Source organism: Schistocerca cancellata, chromosome 2 (genome assembly GCF_023864275.1).
Source record: "Schistocerca cancellata isolate TAMUIC-IGC-003103 chromosome 2, iqSchCanc2.1, whole genome shotgun sequence".
Lineage (NCBI taxonomy): Eukaryota > Metazoa > Arthropoda > Insecta > Orthoptera > Acrididae > Schistocerca > Schistocerca cancellata.
In genome coordinates, this window is record NC_064627.1 from 836,476,981 (window position 1) to 836,503,064 (window position 26,084).

The window sequence follows — 26,084 nt, forward strand, 5'->3', positions numbered from 1 at the left end:
GATGTTGGGGCGTGAGCGGAAGACGACCTAACGGTGTGCGGGACCGTAGCCCAGCTTCATGGAGACGGTTGCAAATGGTCCTCGCTGATACCCCAGGAGCAACAGTGTCCCTAATTTGCTGGGAAGTGGCGGTGCGGTCCCCTACGGCACTGCGTAGGATCCTACGGTCTTGGCGTGCATCCGTGCATCGCTGCGGTCCGGTGCCAGGTCGACGGGCACGTGCACCTTCCGCCGACCACTGGCGACAACATCGATGTACTGTGGAGACCTCACGCCCCACGTGTTGAGCAATTCGGCGGTACATCCACCCGGCCTCCCGCATGCCCACTATACGCCCTCGCTCAAAGTCCGTCAACTGCACATACGGTACACGTCCACGCTGTCGCGGCATGCTACCAGTGTTAAAGACTGCGATGGAGCTCCGTATGCCACGGCAAACTGGCTGACACTGACGGCGGCGGTGCACAAATGCTGCACAGCTAGCGCCATTCGACGGCCAACACTGCGGTTCCTGGTGTGTCTGCTGTGCCGTGCATGCGATCATTGCTTGTACAGCCCTCTCGCAGTGTCCGGAGCAAGTATGGTGGGTCTGACACACCGGTGTCAATGTGTTCTTTTTTCCATTTCCAGGAGTGTATGTTATTAGTTTCAGATTTTATTTTATTTCCACCTTTCTGACAGTCAAGCATTAATTGTCTTACAGAACAATGTAGTTATTTTTGTTGGTTTGTTAAAGAAATTTGGCTTTTATTAACCTTTTCTGTTGAGACAGTTAATTTATTCGAAAAGAATTGTTTTATTCCACACTATTGGCTAGTTTCAACTGATCGCTGCATTTCAAGTGCACGTTTTCATCTTCTAGCACATATGTGACTATGCCATAATAAAGAACCAAACGTGAGATAATACAGTACTGGTACTCCAAGAAAATTTACATCCGAATCCGGACATACGAATGTGCACTTTAAGCCGAATTATGCATTTTAGTATGGTTCACAAAATTCCCATGCTCTTTGAGTATCCTCTGATGTCTTGTTTCTTTTATGACATAATGCAAGATCTTTTAATGTTTTACACATACAAACATATGGCCTTCCTGCATCATCGGAGCTGCGCACGCGCAGTGGCACCTGTTATCTGGCACTGTGGCAACTGCTGAAACGAACCTATTTCTAACAGACTGCAGGAAAATATTCCGAATAGTTGTTTGAAAAGTGTTACTTTCAAAGTAAATTTCCTTTCACGCAAGATGAAATCTGTTCGAGAATGTACGATGAACTTCTTAAATCACAGAGCCTTTGACTCTCATTCAAAAATCAACTCTTTGAGGACGACCATTTAGAATAATTTTGAGCCCAGAAGATCAGACATTTATGTGGTTGTTAAAAATTTTACTGGCACATTTGTGTGATGTACCTTGAAGTGTAACACGTGTAAAAAAGATCAACATTATGTGTGAAAGCTTAGCTTCTCTTGCAGCTTATTAATCTTAGAGACCAATATTATATGTGAAAGCTTTTCTTTTCTTGTAGCAACACTGCCTATATTAATTTAAACTATTACCCTTTTCCAATTTTTGTGTTCACGCTTCTTAACAGTGATGTTGCTATTGGCTGACTACATCACGTGTCCTATTCTGTCATTGGCTGGCGAGATCACTTGACATGAGCTATGACTGGCTTACAAAAGCACATCGCAATCTCGATTTCAGTGCTTCAGAAAGTAACATGCGGTGTTTGGTGGAATTCGAATTTATACTTTTGTAATATGAAAATATGCAGTGTACATGTTGCTGCACTTAAGACATCTTTCCAAAACGTGGTTTTTTTTCTTCCACCCCCCCTGAGTTTTGTTTTCTAAAGTGCCGGGCAATTCTACGCCGCTGTTTAAAACCACAACCATTGAAAGGATTGATAAGTTTTACAATTATGAGGAAAAGTATACTGTCACTTAACACGGAAAAAGTGTATTTTCATACGGGAGAAAGTGTATTTTTAACTGGGATCATCATCATCAGTGTTCTGCCTAAAGGCAGGTTTTCACATGGTAGTTCTCCAGGCTGTCCGGTCTTCTGCCATCCTCTTCAGGTCTGCATAATTTCCTCTTCCCTTTATGTCATTTATCACCTTGTATCTCCTTCTTCCTCTCAGTTTTCCCCCACAAACCAACCCTTTCAAAGCATCTACGAGCAAGCACTCCCTTCTCAATGAATGTCCCAACCAGTTTTTTTCCCTTTCTCTTACAACCTTCACCAGACATCTTCTCTCACCAACCCTTTTCAATACTCTTTCATTACTCACACTTTCCATCCAGCTTATTCTCTCCATTCTCCTCCACATCCACATCTCAAATGCTTCTAACCTTTTTTCATGCTCTCGTCTCAGTGTCCGTTTTTCTGCTCCACATAGTGCCACACTCCAGACAAAACATTTGCCAAGCCTTTTCCTTAGTCCTTTATCTAATTTGCCACATAAGAGTCTCCTCTTTCTGTTGAATGCCTCCTTCGCTATGGCGGTTCGAATTTTCACCTCCTGGTGACATCTCAAGTCTTCAGCTATTGTGCTTCCGAGATATTTAAATTCACTTACTTGGCTAATGGTAGATTGTCCTATTTTAATATTGGACAGTCTGCGTCTTGTATTGATGACCATACTCTTTGTTTTTGCTGTGTTTATTTGCATCCCATATTCCACACAAGCTTCATTCAGATCTTTGAGCATGTTATTCAATGTCCACTCACTTTCTACCACTAATACCATGTCATCAGCAAATCTTATACATTCTATTCTCTTTCTACCAATACATATTCCTTTTTTTCCATCTAAGCTTTTCGCAATAATCTCTTCAAGGTATATGAACAGTGGGGAAAGGCAAGAACCTTGTCTTAACACCTCGTCCAATGCTGCTTCCTTCTGACATTTCATTTCCAATCCTTATCCTTACTTTCCGGTGTAAATATAGATTCTGTATCAGTCGTCTCTCTTTCCAATCTACTCCTTTCCTCTTCAAGATATCCATCAGCTTGTTCCACTGAACTCTGTCAAAAGCCTTCTCTAAACCTATAAAAACAGAAAAGATTTCTCTACCCTTTTTCATATATCTTTCCCCTATAGTTCTTAGCAGGCCAATAGCATCTCTTGTTCCTTTTCCTCTTCTAAATCCGAACTGCTCCTCTGCAATCCCTCTATCCAGCTTGCCATATAACCTTCCATCCAACACTCTCAGCTAGACTTCAGCTGCATGGGAAATTAGACAGATGGTCTGGTGCTCTTCACATTTTTTAGTGTTTCTCTTTTTCTCTATTGGTATCATAACTGTTGCAGCGAAGTCCTCAGGCCATTCCCCTTTGTCATATATCTTGTTACAGAGGTAGGCTATTTCTTTTCTTGCCTTGTTTCCCAGACTCTTCAACAGTTCTGCTGGCAAATCATCTATTCCACATGCCTTCCTATTCTTCATCTCCTTCAGCGCCGTTTCTACTTCTGCTTCCAAGATGGTAAATCCCTTTCCATCTTCCGGCACATATTGCTCCTCTTCAACCTTAATTTCGCTTTGCATGTCATCCCCCTTATACAGACATTCAATATATTCTTGCCATCTCTTCAAAACCTCCTGTGGACTGGCCGGCTACTGACAGCGCTGATTCATGGTGAGCGGCTGACTTTAGGCTATGCATCCTACTGCCTATGTGGAAAGTAACGGGAAACTGCCACATTACATTCCCAAGCAGTACATGGTATGTCTCTTTAACTGGGAAATCCGGGAAAAATCCAGGAATTTTTTCCTCGTCCACGTATATTGCCCCGCAGAGGCCACAGGAGATGGCAGTGACAGGGGACATATGAGAGCGGTGACTAGGCCAAGGCGGCCCCAGACAGGGCCATGCAGTAGGTGCACCGAGTGCCATGTAGTAATCTGCCAGACTAGAAGGTCAATACATGAGATGGGAGATGGGTGTAACACACGTAGAGAAAGCAAGAGGCCCAGAATGGGATGGGGTGAACCAGGGACACAATGGAAGTGTCAGCTGTAGGCAGAACATAGGTTACATGTCAGGAGGTGACACACCTGTGTCCACAGAGTTCAAAAAGAGCAGATCGATGTGACCATGGGACGAAGAAGGAGAGTCCACAGAGTGGATGGGTGCCGAAGGCACTGGAAATAATGGAAAAAGTCTTAAAGGGAAGGTGGTGTGGCAACATGCCAGCTGGTGGCATGTTGCGATGGTTAGTTGCATGATGAGCAGACCAGTGATGCTGGAGGCAGCTGTACTGGAACCTGGGTGGACACTTGGATTGGTGGCAGCAGAGGAGTAGGCAGCACAGGAGGTGGTGTCCCAGATGGAGGCACATGCGCCGGAGGCACTGAGACATGTAGGTTCCATGGTGCAGGAGCTAGCATGGCCCATGCCTTAGGAGCTGGATTGGTGGACGCTTCTGGGCTGGGGGACTGGCAGAGGTTGAAGAGACAGGAAGGTTGGAGAAGGCAGTGGAGCCAAGGGATCCTTGAAAACTATAGAAGGTATGGGGGCCGAGGCTGCATTAAAGCAGGAGAGGGTACTGGACTCAAAGGATGCATTAGAACAAGTGAGAGCATCAAGAATCCAGGGAAACTGCACTGGAGGTTGTGGTGCCAGAGGCAGACAGGCCAGATACAGCCAGGAGAAACATATCAGGAAGCACTGAGATGTGGAGTAAGTGGTTCAGCCATGCAGGGAAGGTGGGTCCTAAATTCAAAGCATGGCTGAACTCCGGGCAAGCAGCAGCTTACATGCTGAGTCCCAAGCTGGGCGGGGGTGGTGGGAGGGGGGGGGGGCGGGGGCTGGGAGGGGTAGAGGAGGGCATTCGAATGTGTGAGGCACTGTCAAAGCAGCTCAGTGGTGTGCAAGAAGTGTCATGCAGGATTCAGAAGCTGCGCTGTTTCTTCTGTAGCGTGTGGTGTCGTTGTCACCAAACAGTGCAGAATCGAGCAAGCCATGCCATGGTTGAGACACTACAACTGTAAATCACATAACAGGGAGAGTTGCAGAAGTGAGAGTTCCAGTGCAGGTTGAGCCGTAGTGATCACAACGATAAGAGAAGTGTCCATGAAAGAAGAATTGAAGAATTGCACATGTAAGATCATTCCTTGTCACCACTTCTGTGGTTTGGTCATACGAAGTGGCTGGGACAGCACGTAATAAAGTCCCTCCACACGTTACAATGAAAGAACACTTTTATTAGTAACATACTAACAAACAGTTCACTGTTTAACATGAAATAGAAAATAAGAGTCACTTGTGATAAAATGCTAAGAGTTCTCACTGTAGTCCAAATTGGAGTCCTAGGTCGGTGTCTGGTCAATGTCCAGCTGAAGTGATAGATGGTGACTAGGCTTGGTCAGGTATGGACAAATCAGTATTGGTTAGAGTCCTGGACTGTGTTGGGTTGACGTCTCGTCGGACATTGGGATGGCTTTGAACAATGCTGCTGTAGAGCGCTACTGACGGATAAGGCTTAAGTGGAAGCTGGTATAGAGCCTGGAGCGAGCGCTGTGCTAGTGGTCAAGCGCCACCTTAAGTACTCTGACAGAAGGATTTCCATCGGTACCATGTGAAATGCAGATGGGGCTGATGTGGTATGCGGAAGAAAGCTCGTGTGGCGTTTGCAGGAGGGCAGTTGACTGTGGTTGGTCAGCTCTGTGCATTGCTGGGGGGCGATGCTGGTGCCTCTCACGGAGTCTGCTGGAGTCTGGCGTGTACAGAGGGGGAAGTTTATGTTTCTGTTGTCATCTGGCATGTACACAGAGTACTATGTACAAACAGAGTTGGGATTGCTACTAGTGTCTGGTTTCAGGGGAGGATGCTGGTGTACAGCAACCTTCTGTGTGTGTGTGTGTGTGTGTGTGTGTGTGTACAAGTTTAGTGGAGTTTTTAGATTTTGTGTTTACGAATGTTAAGCACTCCGGTTCCTTGTGTCACTGTGTAGTGTGCTTTATACCTATCGATAGGCCATAGAGGATTATTGCTTAGTTCAGATTATTAGACCATGTTGCCTTTTGTAAAATTTTAATTTGTTGCAAGTAAAATTTTGGTGTAACTCTACTTTCAACATTCATGATGAAAAGTGTCATAGACAACTGTTTGATCCAAATGTTATGAAATTCAGTGTTTACATTGACCTGAAAAATGAAGTCCTCAAATATTTAGTAAAAGTTATATTATGTAATGAATCATATTCATTAAATCTTTGTTGTAAAAGGATTGGTATGTGGTACTTGCTATGCCCAATAAGCAGTTAATGTATAGTATTTTTGCATTCTTTGTTTTCTGTGTTTGGATAAAATGTGTCTCTGAAGGTATAACACAGATGTTACCAATTTCATGGTTATCTCTATGCAGAAGTTCACATCCCCCCCCCCCCCCCCCCGCCCCCCCAGTTTGTACCGTATAAAGAATTGGAGCAGTTAGATTTTTATGTTAGTAGCACTACAGATTTGAGTGACAGCCATTCTTCCCATGCACCATTCACAAATGGAATGGTTAATAGGTGTGGGAGAGTGATAATGTTACCAGAAGTGACATTTGCCCACTCAACTTAAAATGGGTCATGGAGTATAGATGTTAGTGTAGAATTGTTGTTGTTGTAGTCCTCAGTCCTGAGACTGGTTTGATGCAGCTCTCCACGCTAATCTAACCTGTGCAAGCTCCTTCATCACCCAGTACCTACTGCAACCTACATCCTTCTGAATCTGCTTAGTGTATTCATCTCTTGGTCTCCCTCTACGATTTTTATCCTCCATGCTGCCCTCCAATGCTAAATTTGTGATCCCTTGATGCCTCAGGACATGTCCTACCAACCGATCCCTTCTTCTAGTCAAGTTGTGCCACAAACTTCTCTTCTCCCCAATCCTATTCAGTACCTCATTAGTTACGTGATCTACCCACCTAATCTTCAACATTCTTCTGTAGCACCACATTTCAAAAGCTTCTATTCTCTTCTTGTCCAAACTATTTATTGTCCATGTTTCACTTCCATACATGGCTACACTCCATACAAATACTTTCAGAAACGACTTCCTGACACTTAAATCTATACTCGATGTTAACAAATTTCTCTTCTTCAGAAACGCTTTCCTTGCCATTGCCTTCAGGATAATGATTTTTCCTTTGTCTCCAAAACGTTCTGTAAGAGCTGTAAGGATTTCTTCATCATTTTGAAATTTGCTTCCTCGAAGTTGAGACATAATCTTGCAAAGACCAAATTGTCGTTTTGATGACAAGAAGACTACAGTGAATGAAAAAGTTGTATATGACACACTCTTGAATTGTAGCGCAACTATTGGATATCACAGGCAGAAACATCAGTGATCTTGAAAGTGTGGATTAGTCCTGTAAATATGTTGAATCATTTAGTAAGTTAAGAAGATTGTTCATGGTGGGCCTAAGCAGAGAATTAAAGTTTGAATCTTTCAGAAGTTTACATGTAGCACTTCCAGTCTTAAAGATGCAATCATGAAGTCCAGTTCTCAGTATTTGCTATTTTGTGTAGTACTTCTCCTGGAGTGTTTCAATTAAACTTGCATCTCAGGTTGTTGCTTTGATGATTTTCTTTTCTATCTTCAACAGAGATTATTCTCCACAACACTAGCCTTTGGACTCCCTCTTAGATGGGGGTTGCTAAGATATTTTTTGAAATGATTTTGATAATTATTTGTTTTAAATTAAATTAATTGATTTAAATGTATTTATTTTTATTTTGAATCCTGTGTCATGTTAATTTAATCATCATATTAACATTTTCATTTTCACTCATTTTTTCTTCCTGTTTTTATTTTTATTTTATTTTTATTTTTTCATTTGGTATCTTTAAAATAACATGGACAATTATGTTTAGTATTAACTTTGATTTAATTTGTTCTGTTGTATTATCTGATATTTTTGACCATTTTTAGCATTCATTATTTCTATTCCTCATTTTGCTTGAATTTTGTTTTGTTTGTAATCCTTTAATTCTTCTGCTGCATTATTTTATCCACAGTGTAATAAAAATTTGTGTTACAAATGTTTGTGTGATATTTACCATCCCAAAATAATTAAAATCATATGCACGGAGATACCAAATGAAAAAAGAATGACAGGTTGAAAAAAATGAGAGCAAATGACAAAAGTTAATATGGTGATTAAAATAATTTGACAAAGGATTGTAAATAAAAAAATACTTTTTTACCAATTAACTGAATAAAAATAATCAGTGTCATTTCAATAAAAATGTACAAATAAATAATTTCAAAGCACTAGATGACATTTGAACCACCACCTTCTGGATGTTAGCAAGGTACCAAAACTACTACACTGCTCTTCCGATCTGCTTACTGCTATCAATTTTAAGGCTCTAGAGCAGTATTTCTCTCTCTCTCTCTCTCTCTCTCTCTCTCTCTCTCTTTTCCCCCAAGAGCTATCACTGACATCGTGGGGCACTGCCTCAGGCCGCATATATACCAACCTTATTATTAACTGGGAATTTACATAAATGAGGATGTTGTGAGCCCCCCAGTAGACTAGGTACAGTACTGCCAGCCTCCAAGTGCTGATGGTTAAAAGTTGACACAGTTTGTAACGCTTTGTGTTGACTGTACTCTGTTTCAGATTGCTGCCACCCTCAGCAACCCTAAAGTTATGACTGTAATTGCCTGATGATATGTTGTATTGTCTGGCATTATGCAAAATGAGACATGATCACAAATATTTACTAAATATTTTGAATGTCTTTTCCTTCTACTCATCGTGTTGTATTATAGCAGTCTAAATTTAATTTCATATTCCTAGTTACCAAGATGTACTGCATGAGCAGTCTTTCTACAACAGCTTAATTAACAGTTTTCTTACCAGAAAGTCGTGTGCCGTCATCCAGAAAGTGGTTCCTCATTAATTTAAATAAAAGTGGAACATCTGAAAACACCCAGACACATTTATTTTTGTGCTGCAGATTTAGAAAGCAGATATTTGTCTCTGTTACATTAAGACCTTTCCACACTGATCGATATTTTATGCCGAGATCAAACACTGCTGCAACAGTATTGTGCCCATCATTTTGCATGGAGAAGATAATTGATCATCTGTTATCCATGTATCAAAATCATATAGAGTGGTTGCTTCCATTCAGCAAACAAACCACGTACCATAACAAATAACACATTAGTGTGTGGCCACATAACACGATTTTTATCAAAATCATATTTAACACTACTGTATACATTCATTTCATTGAATGAGAGTACATGTTGAGCTTTTGACAATACTGATAATTGAACTTCAATTAGCTACAAAATATATGTAAGCATGCCAGGAAAGCATCTGAAAGAGTGTGATGTCCATCTTCTCAGTGTTGATAGTCAACCTGATTTCTTAAAAACAAATAACACTTCCTAGATACAGCCTAAGAGTAACTGTCTTGCAGATATCTTCTCTTTGCCACTTTGCTTGTTCCTTTCCTCTTAGCAAGCAGTTTATCTGCATTCTTGAAATCAGTTTCCCTCATGTTTGTTACCTCCTCTTCCACTTGCTTCTTTTTAATAAATTTGCTAATGCTTTATTTTCTCAACACTAAATTTCACTTTTTGTTTCAGGCACTTCTCACTGTACTTCAGTTTTGCACACATAGCTGTCAGTCTGTGGTTCCTATATTCTAAGCCTTATCTGCATTTACAAAGTTCACTGATTTGTTTACTGTCACCTTTTGTCTTCCTGCTGTACGACAGGCATTCCATTACAGCACAGCCAGTCACTTTAAAACAAGTCTTTTATTAAGCACCATAAAGTACCACAAACAAGCAAACAGAACAAATCTGTTGTGTGCCTTAATACACAGTGGAATTGCATGCTCCTACAATGACAACATGCCTAGAACAACAAAATGTTCAGCAGTTAGTGCATGCCATTTGGACTCTCCCTGCCTGGGATTCTGACTCACATCACTGTGTAGATGGTATCAAAAAATCTTTTCCACCCCTGAGGACCATGCCTTGTTAGAATATATAACATATCCTGATTCACTCTATTGGGTAGGAAGACACTATCCACAATGATAACCATCTTGAGTATTAAGCTACACATTGCTGTCATCTCTGCCTTTTCCTGGATGTACATAAAATGGATCTGGCCAAGAATTATTAGGCTTTCTTACATTTTAGATCTAACCATTGTGGTAATTTTTATTCATTACTATAGCCTTTTGTCCAACAAGCACTTCCATTACCCACCATTTGAATGACACATTCTTCCCGGTTTCTTATTAGGATGTCTTTGTACTGTTAAATAACAAACGTTCTGTTGTATAAGCTTGAGAATTGCTCATTTATTACTAGTGTGTGTATGCAACCTTTCATGTTGGGGAATAGTTTGTTCTTAACTCTTTGATTTTAAAATTTCCATAACAGAAGTTACTGTTTGCATAGATAATACTGATACAACCTTGTGCCACCTCATTAAAGCTGTAATATTGATTTTTTAAATTTATTTTATTGTATTTTTTTTATTTCAGAGAAGTTTTGGAATACTTAACATATGGCCCAGAGGAAATGAAAATATTTTCAAACTCTGGATGTAAAAGAGTTTCACAGAAGGTTGCAACAGTTGTGGAAAAGAAGAAGTACCCTCCAAGACGTACAGAGCTTTGAATTGTTTTTGATCATTATATTTACTTTCAGTATTGAAGCTTTGATCTTCCCGTGTTTGAGCATTTTATGTCTTGTATCAGATTTTTAACCCACTATATAGCAAAAGTTGTTGTGATGTGAACAATTTACTGAAAGCAATTTTTTATGTTTATTGTACAATGTTTTATAGGCAGTGTAATTGTGTGTGTGTGTGTGTGTGTGTGTGTGTGTGTGTGTGTGTGTGTGTGTAGGGAGGAGATGGGTTAACAGATGTTTGTATGCCATGTTTTCCAATACTTGATTGGGTCTGTAATTGAAACACTTTTATTTTCATTGCTTGTTATAGGCATTAAAAGCTAACTGTGATACTCCTTTTTAATTTGTTGCACTATTTTGTCTGTGAGTGGCTGATGTAAAAAAAAAGGGGTGTAAAATATATAAAATATAGCTTTGTTGCACATTACAGCATGACACAAGTGCAGCTTAAAAACCTTGTGCTGGTTTACCATAGACATTATAAGACGGCAGCTACTTTTTAAGACAGCAGCTACTTTTTAAGACAGCAGAAATGAGTGTTTGCATATTGTTTTGTATGGATTGTATAAATGTACTTCAATATGCATGCATAAGTTATTTGTGAATAAATACAGAAAGCGCATATTTATAGAAAAATTGTATATGAGAAATATTTTCAGTGCAGTAATCATACTAAGGAACTTGTGATTATATCTGTAAGTGTACTTTGTTACGCAATAATGTAAAAAAATAAAAGAAATTTATTAACACGTTAAAAATGAAACTTTCATATTGGAAAGCATTGAAATGAGTTTAGAACCTATTTTTGAACACAGCAGTGTAACACTACCCACATTATTGTTATTTTTTGAAAGCAGTCCTGTTACTATAGTGCAATTATGAAACTTATTCTCAGGTCTTCATGAAGAGGACAGAAATGCTCGCTTGTAAACTGAAAAAAAACTTCAAATATTAGATGAGCATGTTTCTGCTTTCCTGAAGTTTAAAATACTACAGCTGTGTTTTGAAGGTCAACTAAAAAATTCAGTAATACCTGCTGCTGTCCTACTGTACTTATGCTATGATACACTGCAGTGGTCATTGGTGTTTTACACACACACACACACGCACACACACACACACACACACACACACACACACACACACACACACACACACACTTTTGAGCCAACATGATTGCTGCCCACTGCAAAATACTGAATGCTGCCTGGTGGCATTGTGGGCACGTGATGCGGTAAGTAAGGTATATAAGTGGAGTAGAGATGAATGGGAATTTGTTCAGGTGACAAAATGAGCCACAAATAGTCTACTGACAAAAGCAGCTGTGACACAGGGCACATTCTTATGGCCTATTCCTGTACTACTGTTCTGAACACTGTGCACAATAGTTGAAGGACAGTGAAACCATGAGTAGGCGGCAAGGTGTTGGATGTCCATTCTTAATTACAGGATGTCTGGATCAGAGGTTTGCTTGCTCTGTAAAGTAGGATACATCTCAATCAGATCTGATGACAAAGTACAGTGATGGCATAGGGGCAAGTGTTTTGGAGCACACCATTCATTCAGCTTCCCCACCCCCACCCCCCTGCAGGCCGACAGCATAGAGCAGGATCCTCCAGCCTCTGTGCCCTGCAGCAGCGAGTCGTCGCAGGCTGGCATTCTGCAGCCACCGAGGTGACCCCTTCAAGTTTCCTCATCATGACTCTTCTCCAATGGAACATTTGTGGCTTTCGAAAGCCGGCCAGAGTGGCTGTGCGGTTCTAGGCGCTACAGTCTGGAACCGCGTGACCACTACGGTCGCAGGTTCGAATCCTGCCTCGGGCATGGATTTGTGTGATGTCCTTAGGTTGGTTATAAGTAGTTCTAAGTTCTAGGGAACTGATGACCTCAGAAGTTAAGTCCCATAGTGCTCAGAGCCATTTGAACCATTTTTTTTGGCTTTCGAATCAACAAAGAGGATTTGTGGCTGCTTTTAGAATCGCAGCATCCACTTGTACTCTGCCTTCAGGAAACAAAATTGCATCCTCATGACCGCTTTGTATTTCTTCTTGGTCTGTTGTGACCTTCCTCTTGAGATCGGCATTCCATCTCATGGGGGAGTCATGCTGCTCATACAAGATACATTGATAGTCAACCCTTCTCCCTGACTACCCATCTTCAAGCTGTTGCAGTTCGCCTTTTCCTTCCTCATTTGAACTTTTCCCTTTGAACCATTTACATCCCTCAGTCATTCGATGTCACCAGAGCAGACTTCCTCCAGCTTATTGGGCAGCTACTTCACACATTTCTGCTGTTCAGTGGCTTTTAATGCAGACCATCCCCTTTGGGATTCTCCCAGTACCTGTCCGAGAAGTGCCCTCTTGGTTGACATTCTTAATCAACTGAACCTCTTCTGCCTTAACAGATTCTTTGCACACCTATTCCTATTTGGACCTATCCTTCTGCATTTCCCAGCTTGCCCATTGTCTTGAATGGCCCGTTCTTTCTGACACCTACTCAAGCAACCGTTTCCCATGTGCTGTCTGTTTGCTGACTCCTACCCCACCTGCATGCACACCCAATTGGCAGCTTACTAAGGCTGACTGGGGGGGCTTTACTCGTCCCTGGCAACCTTTGTTGAACAAGATTTCCCCACTTGTGATGACTGGGTGGAATATCTTACAAGCATTATCCTTGCCACTGCAGCACATTCCATTCTTTGCACTTCTTCTTTACCACACCCAGTCCCTTGGTGGATGCTGCAACGCAATTTGCATGTGGAGACATGCTCTCCACATTTTTAACCATCATCCTACATTGGCAAACTGCATTCATTACAAACAGATGCGTGCACAGTGTCGTCGCGTTGTAGTGAATGGGTGCCAGGAGGTGCCATAGTAAAACTCGTCTGAGCTTTTCAGATGACTTATTTTTTCCACTACAGAGCTTTGTTGACCTCGGTCCACGTCACAGGCCCCGCATTGCTGAGGAAGTACCCCCAGCGGGCTGTGCAACGCAATGCTGTGTCGTGCCGGCCTTGTTCGCCAGCTGTAGAATTCCCGTAACGTAAGGATGGCTGCACTAGCAGCCGACTCAGCAGCCACCGTCCCTGTTGACTCCACACTGCTCCACCGAGAGCCGTAGCCGGCCGCGCTGCTGCTTCTTCCTTTACTTGTGTCTCTGGGAATGCGGCAGCAATGACCGCTCCCGTTCCAGTGCCCAAACCTGTGGCCCTCGCCTTGTAAGCCTCCGGCGTGTGTCGGGAGCCAAGATGACTGTCCGTGGTAGTGACCTGAAGAGTGGCCCACTGTGGCTAGTTGCGGACCCCGCGTCAGCCTCAGAGGGTCAAACCAACGACCCACCGTGGACTGGGATGCTGTCGCCCCATCTGTTGCCGTGTGTCGCCAGTAGTGTGACATGCCCCGCCGTCCAGGAGAGCTGCCACACTTGGATGAATCTCATTAGAAAACCACACCTATTTATACTTGGCTTTGCGGCTCTGTTTCGCTAACGCATCGCTCCAAGACATACGCCCCACACCACGGTTGCGCCTGTGGGCCCCTTCTTCCTATAGCTTGCGACATGAGAACCACTGCGTTTACGCTTTTCAGCAGTTCGATGGCCCCTGTGGCCTCCATTCCACTTTGCAACTGCTGATCAGTGTAACTTACTGCAATCCAGCCCACACCCGGCTGTAACTTTTGCATTCCGAAATACTGCACCAAATCTAACTTCCCTATCTTAAACTGTGGTGCCGCTACAGCATTCTTCAGGATAGCAAAAAAGCTAGCTAGATTTCATTCCCTAGTTCTTTTAACAGTTCCACTCCGTCTTCCATCCTGTGGGCCAACCTCTGGTGGCTCTGCAGCCAAGATCGTTTCCCCAATTTCCGGTCTGACACTAACAGATGATGTTTTTGTGGACCCTATTGCTATCTCCAACACCTTGGCCCACCATTTTGCGGAAATTTGGAGCTCTTCCCACTATCACTCTGCCTTCCTCCATCCAAAACGAGCAGAGGAGGCTTGGACAATATCCTTCTCTTCTCAGAATTGTGGGTGCTACAATGCCGCCTTTACTATGAGGGAGCTAGATCATGCTCTCACTTCATCCTGATCCTCCACACCAGGGCCAGACACAGTTCACATTCAGATGTTGCAGCACCTTTCTCTTGCAGGCAAGCACTTTTCTGCTTAATACATATAACCACATCTGGGCAGAGGGCACATTTCCCAGATGTGCTGGTGTGAAGCCACTGTCATACTCATACTTAAGCCCGATAAGGACAAACGGCTTCCTTCTAGCTACTGCCTCATCTCCTTCACCAGCTGTGTTTACAGTAGAACTATGATTCATGCCTGTCTGGTATAGTGGCTCAGAGCTCGCAATTTTTAACCACTGCACAGTGTGGATTTTGAGCACGCCATTCTGCAGTTGACCATCTTGACACTTTGTCCACCCATGTCATCAGTGGTTTTCTGCGGAAATCCCACACTGGCCATTTTTTTTTTTTCCAATTTGGAGAAAGCTAATGACACCTGCTGCAGGACTGGTATCCACTGTACACTCTACATGTGGGGCTTCTGTGGTTGCCCGCACTGTTTCCTTGAGAAATTTTCAAAAGACCCAAGTTTTCAAGGTACATGTGGGTTCTGCCTTGTGGGACACCTTTATCCAGGAAAACGGTGTGCCTCAGGGTTCCATCCTGAGGGTTGTTCTCTTTGCTATCGCCATTAACCCTATAATGGCCTGTCTCCTGCTGGGCATCTCCAGCTCCCTTTTTGTTGACGATTTTGCCATCTATTGCAGTTCTCCACAGATCTGTCTCATTGAGTGGCGTCTTCAGCAATCTCTTCATCATCTTTACTCATAAACATTGACAATGGCTTTCGTTTTTCCACTGACAAAATGGTTTGTATGAATTTCTGGTTTCTCTTACCGACTTTACATCTTGGACCTGTTGCTCTTCCTTTCGCTGAAACTACGTAATTCTTGGGGCTCCTTCTCGATAGGAAACTCTTTTGGTCAAACCATGTCTTACCTGGCAGCCCACTGTGTGTGGTCCCTCAATGTCCTAGGTGTTGTCAATGGTACTTCCAGGGGTGCTGACGAACCACCGTCTTCCATTTGTACCGGTTCCTTAGCTGTTCAAAACTAGACTATGGGTGCTTTGTTTATGCATATGCACGTCGTCCCTCTTATTCTGTCTCAATATATCCACCATCGTGGCATCCTTTTCACCACTGGCACCTTTTACACTAGCCCGGTTGAGAGTCTGTATGCAGAAGCTTCCGAACTATCGCAGTCCTACCACAGTGACTTTCTCCTCAGCAGATATGCATGCTGTTTGTTTGCCATGCATGACCGCCCATCCTGCGCCTCCTTATTCGACGACTCCTTTGATCATCAGTGTGGTGCGCGCCTCTTTTCTATTACCTCTTGGAGTTCGCTTCCAGCTCTTGCTCCGGCAGATTAACTTCACGCTTCCTGCACCTTTCCTGGTGGGTGTGAACCTTTCACCAAGTTGGCTTCGCACGGCAGTCTGTGTCCACCTTGTTCTTCATTCACTTCCTAAGGATACTACTCCATCCTCACTTCATTGGCTTCAGTTTTATGACCTTTGTATGGAACTTCACGATAGTACCTTTGTGTACACTGATGGGTCTCAGACTGACCGTGGCGTTGCGTGTGCCTTCATCATTGGCACCGATGTTTTCGGTATCGGCTTCCAACATACAGTAAATTAGTAAGTAGTACTTTGAAAAAAGCATTGTATCCCCATTTTTACTCAACAGTATAGCTTCTGTTTATCAGCTGATGGTAGTTTAATATTTACTTGACTACAATGTTATTTTTCAAAGAAATATTTTCTTATATATGTAAATTATGAGTGCTATTTGCATTTTGCCTTGAAATCAACAGGCTTTTTCAAACTCTGAATCAAGATAGTTACATAATTGTAGAAAGTTCAGCTAATGTTTTTATTTTATTTATTTATTTTTAACTGGCAGGTTTTTTTTCTGTGTGTTTGCTGGGAGCTTGTTGAATGCCTTTGAACCAGAGTGCATAAATCCATTCTGAATGAGGCAAATTCAACATGAAAATTATTCTTTGCATTGTATCGATTATGTAATCTCATTTAGCTGAAACTGATTTTTATTATCAGAAGCAAAAGCCATTAAAAAGTAAATGTACTGGGAATATCCTTAAAAAGGCTTCTGCAAGGCATACGGTTACCTCCTTTGTGCAGTATTCGTACTTTATGAGGGTTGTCATAGGTTCTGGAAACTAGGGGATTTCAAATGTGTTAGAGAAATATGAAAAAAAAAAAAACACTGGAAAATCTCGTTTTTGTCTCAGTAAATGACATGGTTTGTTTACTGAGATGTCATGCATCATCACTGGTTGGGTGCAGGTGAGCACATGCACAGCTTCCCTACTCCCTCATTGCTACAGCTTCTCCCCTTTCTACCACACCCGTCAGCTTGCAGTCAGTGCTGTCATCAGTTGTTGCCACTAGCCTAAACCGAGCGAGGTGGCGCAGTGGTTGGCACACTGGATTCGCATTCTGGAGGATGACGATTCAAACCCGTCTCTGACTATGCTCATTTAGGTTCTCCATGATTTCCCTAACTCGTTTCAGGCAAATGCCGGGATGGTTCCTTTGAAAGGGCACGGCAGATTTCCTTCCCTAATCCAAGCTTGTGCTCTGTCTCTAATGACTTCCTTGTCGACGGGACGTTAAACACTAATCTCCTCCTCCGCTAGCCTAAGCAGCTGCAGACGAAAGGCAGGAAGGCATGAGGAGTGGTTTGTTTGGATCTGATTCTCAGAGACTGTAGATGCAGCACCTGGAGATGGTGATCATGTTTGCATGAGTCTTGTCTGAGTGGTTGTATGAATGTGTGTGTGCTCTCGTTTTATGACAAAGACTATGGCCGAAAATTTAGTTGTTTTCTACATACCTGCCTGCAGCTCAGCAACCATTTGTATGGTGCATTGCTAATATCCTCATTACTGTTGATTCTCAGAATAATTGCACAAGTTATTTGTTGCATGGATTGATCACCATGGTCCTATTTCATCGACACACTAGTGGATTTTTGTGAAGGTCATTTCTGCAGGTATCTCTTAACGGATCGGGCCGGCTAATCTGAAGCCCTTCGTTTCCCACTAATGTGCAGGTCCTGCCCATCAGATCTAGTCTCATCGACCTGCCCACAGGCTGGGCCTGTTTCTCTGTGGCATAATGCAGCAAATTTTCATGGCTTATCCACGGACCAAGGACTATAGTGCTTCTCGGCAGGCCAGAGGCCACAGGTGATGAATTTATGAAATTTCCACTGTCTCATTGCAAGTATGTTGCAAAGTGCGGCATTTTATAGACATTTTATTTATTCTAGTACATTTTGGCACTTCGAGAGTTGTTTATATATAAAAAAGAATGGATGATAAGAAGAAGAAAACATGGCAGTTTGTACGCTACGTGCTAAAAAATTTCTCAAAATAAAAATCACATAATACCTGTAAAATAATAGATGTAACACAGTGGGCAATAACTGACAATAATGAACATAGTGGAACCAATGTTTTATTGGAGTCATCTATGACTCTTTCCTGCCTTATATACTTCTTTCAAAAGTCTTTTTTTTTTTTTTTTTTTTTAGGTTATTTGTGAAATCAGTGATGGTATTTAAAATCTGTCTTGTAACTCCAAGTAAATGCATATTTTGCCACCAAATGTGGTTCACTGTATTGATATAAAACAACATCAGTAGTCTTAATGAAACACATGTATCATTTGACTTGCTTTCTCCATCAAAAAACAGATCATTACAAAAGATGTTGATGTTAGTACTTAAGATTTTTGTTCACATTAGAAAACACCATCTGTTTGCAAGTTTTATTTATTTTTCCTTGTTTGACAGTATTGTTTCTTGTGCCATAGTTGCAAAGACGGATTGTCAACTTCTGCAGGTCCACTTTACTTTTTGAACTCGCTCAAAGAAAATGTTTCTACTTGATATTTACTCAGCAGGATAAGGAGTTGTGACTATCAATAAAAGTTTGGGGTTCTAACTGATTGATATAGTCTTTAAAAGTTCACATACACAAAATATAATAATTTCCCTAATAATAATACCGGTAATAATAATAACATCCCTATCGGAGACAGCACTATTAACACTTCAGAGGTGACCTCTACGTGAAGGTCCTGGTAAAATAATCTATCGCCCTGGCTGCTAATCACTGAAAGTTAATTGCTCACCTTAAAAGTGGAAAAAATCTTGCCATTTGCCACACGTTTTTGTCAACATTACGGGTGGCACACAATCAGTTACTTCTGTGAAAATTGTGTACACTCCTCGCGAGTTCACTTCCTGCTTTTATCGAAAACGCTTTCAAGTCTGTTCAGCTCTGGCGTAATCCTAGCATAGTGCGTGCCGGCGTTTGATGCAAGCAGATGGCTATCTCACTCTATGCGCAGCGGACCACCAAACAGATCTGCCATCAACAGCCTAGGTACAAGTAGCAACATCTAAATGCCCTCTTACTTGCACATGTATTAATTAATAGTTCTGCCGTTTAAGAATTTACAATCTTCTTCATTTTTATATAAATAAAGTTAAGTTTGCTTTAGTTACTGAAAAAGTTATAGCTTGAATGCATTTAAACCTCGCTGGCTAGAATTTTTAGAACGGAACTGACAATAAAACATGACCTTCGAACTGTCTCTTTAAGATTCTTTCTAACTGTAGTTATTTACAATAATTCTGTAATCAGAACTTTCTGTTACAAATACAAATGATACTTAATCTATCATGAATGAGAACGTTTTCTTTCCAAATTTGGTTTTTAGTAAATAACTTGGAAACTAATAGATACAGCATATTGTTGTCACATACATAAGGCTATTACATGTAACTGAGGTTGCATGCGAATATTCATCTTTCTGAGTATAAAATTTAGCCCCTTCAGTTTCCTGTAAAGACGCCGATTATGGTTAAAATATTGCTCTGATCAAGTTGAGGCTTTTAAGTGACATACATTTGCATACTCTGAAAAGTGTTTAGTTTTGTAGTCTTATTATTCAGCGCCACTTTTTTTCTTCTTCTTCTTAAGAACGTACGTTTTACCTAATACATTCATTTGATCATTCTGAGGCCTAACATTGTTAACATTAATGCACTGAAGTGTACCCTGACGAAGTCTGGGGAAGTTATTTTAATTTCACTCTTAGATTATGGCGCAATCCTTTGTGAGTTAAGCACATGCGCATTATGATGACATGGCGCTGGTAGTAGTGAACTGGGGTAAGCCCCGGAACAGGCGTCTAAAGCTAGCGAAATGAGGGATGCTCAACTACCGGACCTACCGTTAGATGGCTGTAGCGCGTGCCAGCAAGAGATCGTATCATTGAGTGTCCGCCATATCTGAATTTGGCAAAAAACAAAGTGTCAAAACACGGATGAAAATGTTTTTCGTTCTGCGCCCTCATAAGTATTTTATATTGGATGTTCAAGATATCTACACATCAACATAATGAAGTGTTTCTAATCTAGCGAGAAAAAACGGTGACAGTTCTGCTATGAAATTCCTAAATTCGAGTGTGTTTTGAAAGTTTGACAAGCTGACCTATAAATTGATTACTATTTTATGAGTGCTTTACTTATTTGCCCGTTTTAAAGCACTATTTAAGATTCAATGGAGGTCAACAAATTACCTTACTTGCCGAAGCTTTTAACTACTGGTATAATTCGGAAAAACAAGTGTGGACAACAGTGAAGACGGCTCTTGGAAAAAAAGTTGACATCGTTTGCTTAGGGGTATCTTTACTGACAACAGAAATTACAACTGAGCTATTGAAGTATTACTTACGTATAAACGGAAAAAATCGTTATTTTTTCTTTATCTGAAGTGATGCATTACCGATCTGCATATATGCTGACACTGTAATTGCAACATGCACTTACGAATTTGGCTCTCTGTTTGATCAGTAATTTAAATGCCATGATTTTATTAACGCCTGTACATGACACGGTGTATTTAAACTGAGTGATATGGTAGAAGCACCAGTTTTTAACAGTGCTTCAGTCTTTGGTACGAGACAAGAAATACATTTAAATGAGACAAACACAATGCCCAACGTTAAGGCTCCTCTTAAATGCATGACTTGTATCATTTGGAAGTTAAGTCTAGTAATGATATTATATTGGACTGATCCATGATGATGTAGGAAGTGAAGAAACTTGTTGAAAATAACCTCGATCACAGCTGTTAATTTTAAGGTTGGGGTGTCTTAAAACTGTAATTTTCCAGTCTGACACCCAAACAATTTTAAAATTGAATTCAGAACATGCCAGTGAGCAAAATTAATTACACTTTGAATTACAACCATAGAATTCTATTTCTGTGAATCTTGGTTCCAGTCTTTGACATGGTGTCAATCACTGGAATGACTTGTCAGTATATGGCCCAAGCAAAAAACAAACCTGAAAGTGAAAGCTGCAGAAGCTGGCCAGACAGGCACCCCAATGGCTGCTACAATCTGTGTGAGACAAGGGTGACATTATATTGCAAATTTAGTGTAAAAAGTTCCATATTGTCTGAATTTGTCCTATACTGACAGGGAATTCTAGTCCAGTCGATTTTCTTATCTGCAAAAGTACACTAGCCAATACCAGTGGCACAAAGGTAGTGACACATTACGAACTATCTGGTAACAACAGAAGTATTGGTGGACAATGTACAGTAAATAATATGTAATAACCTGAGAAATTCAAAATTGGTTTGAAGAAATAGAACAGTATTTGGATAGAGAGTAACATTTTGAAAATAACAACTGACGCAAGTAGAGTTTTCAGTTTTTATGAAAGCTCGCTTAAATTTTTTTTCCCCCTCTCCCTTTTCGATTATCAAGGGAAAAATGTGATAACATAAAAGTGCAAGAAAGTTGTGTACAATGTTGGAAATGATGAAAAATAAAATCTCACTATGCTTCCTCCTCCATGTGAAGAGTATGCCTGTAATAATAGCTAATAGCATACCAAGAACATGAGGGTGTCACAGTGGAGATTTGTTTTCTGGTACAGACATCTGATACAACTATTCCACAGCAAAACGTACTTTCAATAGGTGTGGTACCAGTGCACTCCCATAGGATAACAGAATATTATGTCCTCCAGGAATCACAATGGGTACACCACATACAGCATAAACTGTACAGCAACTACAATGCTTTGTGAGCAAGTAATAACAGTATCTTTAATTTTAACTTAACTCTTGACTCCCATAATTATCTGCTTATACGTGTGCTTGTACTACAGGTTATTGGTAAAGCAAATACTAATTGAATACGTCTTCACGCTTTTAATACTTAGCAGAAATTCTGAAAAAAGTAAATTGTTTTATTACTGTATCACTTCTGTGGTGAATTAAGAGGTACTGACTGGTTTCTTTGAACATTTAATAGAAGCCTTCTTTTTTACCTGCTATTGATAAAGAGCCATTCCAAGTTCTGCACAGAACAATCTCTCGCATTTTTCATGAGGTTTGTTATTATGTACACTAATATTTCTTCTTCTAAATGGTAAATAATGCATTCAGACAGTGCTGGTATTAAAGGTAATTCATGAAATAAAACTATATTTAAACCAGAAAATTAAAGGTTCCACGTGGTACATGAAAAGCACCTTGCTACACACATGTATGTACAGATTCTAAAATGTCTGTGAATTTGAGTTACAAACTTTTTTAAATAGAAATATGAAGATCACAATACTTTGGGTCTGCAATAACTCAAACGTAAAATACTTTAGTTCCCTATGGGAAACTTTGTTCTTTACGTGACTCGTGCAACTGCTTTCACTCTTAATGGAAAACTAAATGGCTTATGTTAAAGTTAACTAGCAAAAAGTGTAACCATTGTTACATAATTTCTGTGTCATCATAACTTGATAATTTCAGTTCCATATGGGACATATGAACTAACAAACTGAAATGCTTTTATTACTATGCCCAAACAAAATCTTTTTAACATGTAGTACACAGTTCAAATCAGCAAAAAGTGTAACCGTATAATTAAGGTAAATGTTGATGAAAATTAGGCATGTAACATGAATACTGAAATTTCCTAGATTTCCATGTGTACCTGTAATCACTGTATTCTGTACTTTGTAGTGCTAGAAAGATAATTCTATATGATTATATGCATTCTCTCCCCCCCCCCCCCCCCTCAACACAGGAAAATATAATAGAAAGACATCCTAGCAAAATAAAGACAAAATTCAGAAAATTAGGTTTTGCCTGACTCAGGCCCCCCTATTCTAGAATGGTTATAAAGTAATAAGAATGCTTATGATCAACTGGAACATTGTGTTCATTATAGGAAGTATTAAAACAAGAATTAACAGAGTAACAATTTTATTGCTCTTATGTTGCAGAGTATCCACAAACATTACTGTTTGAAACATAGGGCCACTGCATACTCCATTAGATCACACCCATCCTGTGATTAAACTGTTTTCTTAAAGTGAAAAATTCAAGTTAACATAATTATTGAGGGAAATATTTTCTCACACTGAAAGCCATCTGTCAAATAAGTCTCAGAACATTTTTTTTTCATTAATTTCACACAAATCACACGTTTTTAATGCAAGTGCATATTTTGTAACACCAAACATCTTAAAATAAGCTTATACAATAAGAAATTATAATTTTTTTACAATATCTACACAGGACGTAAAGACTTAATTTTACTTCAATGTGATTCATCTTTTGAAGTTCATCATTACACAACAACAACTGTATGGACAAAATAGTTTTAAAAAATCTGTCAAAATGTCACACCCATCTGCATAGAATGTCCCGTTACATAATTTTTCCAATTTGAGCACTATACATGATTAAACAATATGAGTTTATTTAACTTCTGCCTTATACTTGATTTGTTGTTTAAAATTTTCTCAGCAGGCTTTTTTTCCACATGTTTTTAAGCGTATGCAGGAGTATAGGGATGCAATCTTACAAACAAGTTGAGTCTGATGTAAGTCCTCAATCCTAATTTCATAATGGTAATCATGACCAAGAGCAGGAAATGGGTAATCTACAAATTTATTTTTAACACAATGCAAAATCTTGGCCTGTATATATTTCTGTCACACATCCCCAGCAATCACAAACATCTGAAACAGTTTCTGAGTATTCTACAACAGAGTACACGCAGACACTTGTTTTAACCAGTTTTCCCCGGTTAACAAAATTTACAAATGCATTTTTATTGGCCATATTGGGAAAAGCATAGAGAGAATCACACTCTAATGCAGATTTAACTACTGGTGGCTTCAGTATGTGAAGACAGTCTTTGCATGTGATCTGCCTTGAAAGGCGCAATGACACATACCCTGCAATATAATAGAGTATGTTTTACTTGTGAAATGAGAACTTAATCTTATCATCAAGAAGTGCACACCACTCCTCTACTTCATTTTCTGCAGCACTTTCATCGCTTTTTACTACATGCTTTCTTGCATGAAAATCATAAACAGGTGGCAAACAACACACATTAAAATTTGAGCAATTCCCATTCATTGCAGTGACACTGTTACCCAAGAGCAACTTTCTCATGGCACATTTGAACTGGTATGCATTTGGATTGTTGTTCCAACCACATCTGGACCGAATGCAGGGGAAAAAAAGCTCTATGTGGTCTTGTGACAGTTTATATGTTAGCAAATACTTCAAAGGAGATTCAACACGAAGCATACTTGTCAGAGCTATGTGCCTTACTGATTGCATATTGAAAATTATCCCAAAAGCAAAAGTATTTCTTGCATGGAGCAGCAATGGAACACCAATGATTTTTAAGCTTTTGATATAATTTTCAGTGTGTCTGAAAATACCAACGTGTTGACTGGGTGTTGTGTGATATCCTTAGGTTAGTTAGGTTTAAGTAGTTCTAGGGGACTGATGACCATAGATGTTAAGTCCCATACTGCTCAGAGCCATTTGAACCATTTTTTTATTTTATTTTAAATACCAAGCCAATAAGATTTGTTGTCAAGTCTCAGGGGGCTCTTATACTCTTTACCTAATGGATTTCTGGAGTTCAGAATATCAAAAATCCTATCAATATTATATAAAAATTCTACTGTTGCTTCACTTCCTTTAATATTTGGATCACCAGCCCTCCTCAAAAACACTATACTATCTGCCACACTAGAACTCAAAGTCTGTGGAGCTAATGAAACATTCATTTTTCTATTTACATAACTTATATGTTGTCCTGATAGTTTGTTGGCAAATGTCATACCTTCTTGTTGTTGTACCTTGTTCAATTGCTCAATGACATGCCATCTAATAATGCCAGTTGGAGACTCAATAGCAGATACTTCTGCTAGAGCATTTCTGGCAAACTTAATCATATGACATGTCCAAGATACAATAAACATTGTAGCTTTTAAAATCACCCTTGGAAAAATTTAAAGTACAGCCAAGTGTACGTAAAGTGCACATATTTACCTTGCAGCCATCACATGTAACACACCAAACCCTAATGCCAGAACTATGCAGCCTATCTAAAGCGGATTTTATCAGTGTGGCCTGATTATTTGCCTGTACACCGTTGATAAAGAAATATGCAATCGGGCATATAAATTTGCCTTTAATATTCCCCACCAAACTCTAAAAAACCTGTGTGTTGCTTAGTTCCTTGGTCCCAAACTACTTGCTTCCTAATTGCCACACTGTCTACAATTAGACATGAATCGCTGAACAGGTCCCTTACAATTGGGTTCGAATCAACGTACTTAAAAACATCTTTTAAAAAGACATTTTCACAGTCGACACCTGCCATCCATTTGGAAATCAATGATTTATGGGTCAGAGGCATTAATTTTTGTAGCTATTCATATGCTGCTGGTGAATAAAAGTACACAGTCATCGCAAACATTTTCACATTTGTTGTGTATCTATTACCCTTTGACGAGAGAGAGTTGTCCACTAAATTGCACACTAATTCCACTTGTGTTCCTTTCTGATGATTGAGGAAGTTATGTAACTTCTCAGGAAGATGCCCCTTCTCCTTCAATGAACTTATGATGTCATCCATGGAAAACACTTTCTTCTCTCTTCGAAGTTCTTCTCGGACACACTTCAGCTTACGTTTTAATTCGTGAACAATGTCTGAGAAAAAATTGCAAGTTTCGGTCGCCTTGTCTTCCATTTCTACTTTCGACTGTATACCACAATCAATTACTTGAGGAGCAACTGCACTCTGAAATAAAGAAATAATTTCGTTATATATGATTGAAATAACTCAAGGCTTGATGAAAAAATATTATAAGAAAACTTTGGGGGTGTGAAAACATCCTTATACTAACGTTTTCGACACAATTCGCAGCTTCTGCATTGGATAAATGGGACATGCTTTTCAC

General features: G+C 40.2%; 1 protein-coding gene across 2 annotated transcripts in view; it reads left to right on the forward strand.

Annotated features, from left to right (window-relative positions):
• The window catches only part of LOC126162747 (torsin-1B-like), an 88,221-nt gene extending 76,808 nt beyond the window's left edge, over positions 1–11,413 (forward strand). The window contains exon 6 of one of the 2 annotated variants that reach the window (XM_049919426.1): positions 10,521–11,413. In XM_049919426.1, the coding sequence (XP_049775383.1) occupies positions 10,521–10,656 (136 nt within the window). In that variant the 3' untranslated portion in view covers positions 10,657–11,413. The remainder of the gene's footprint in view (positions 1–10,520) is intronic. The other variant, XM_049919427.1, reaches the window with a different exon arrangement.
• Positions 11,414–26,084: the final 14,671 nt, after the last annotated feature.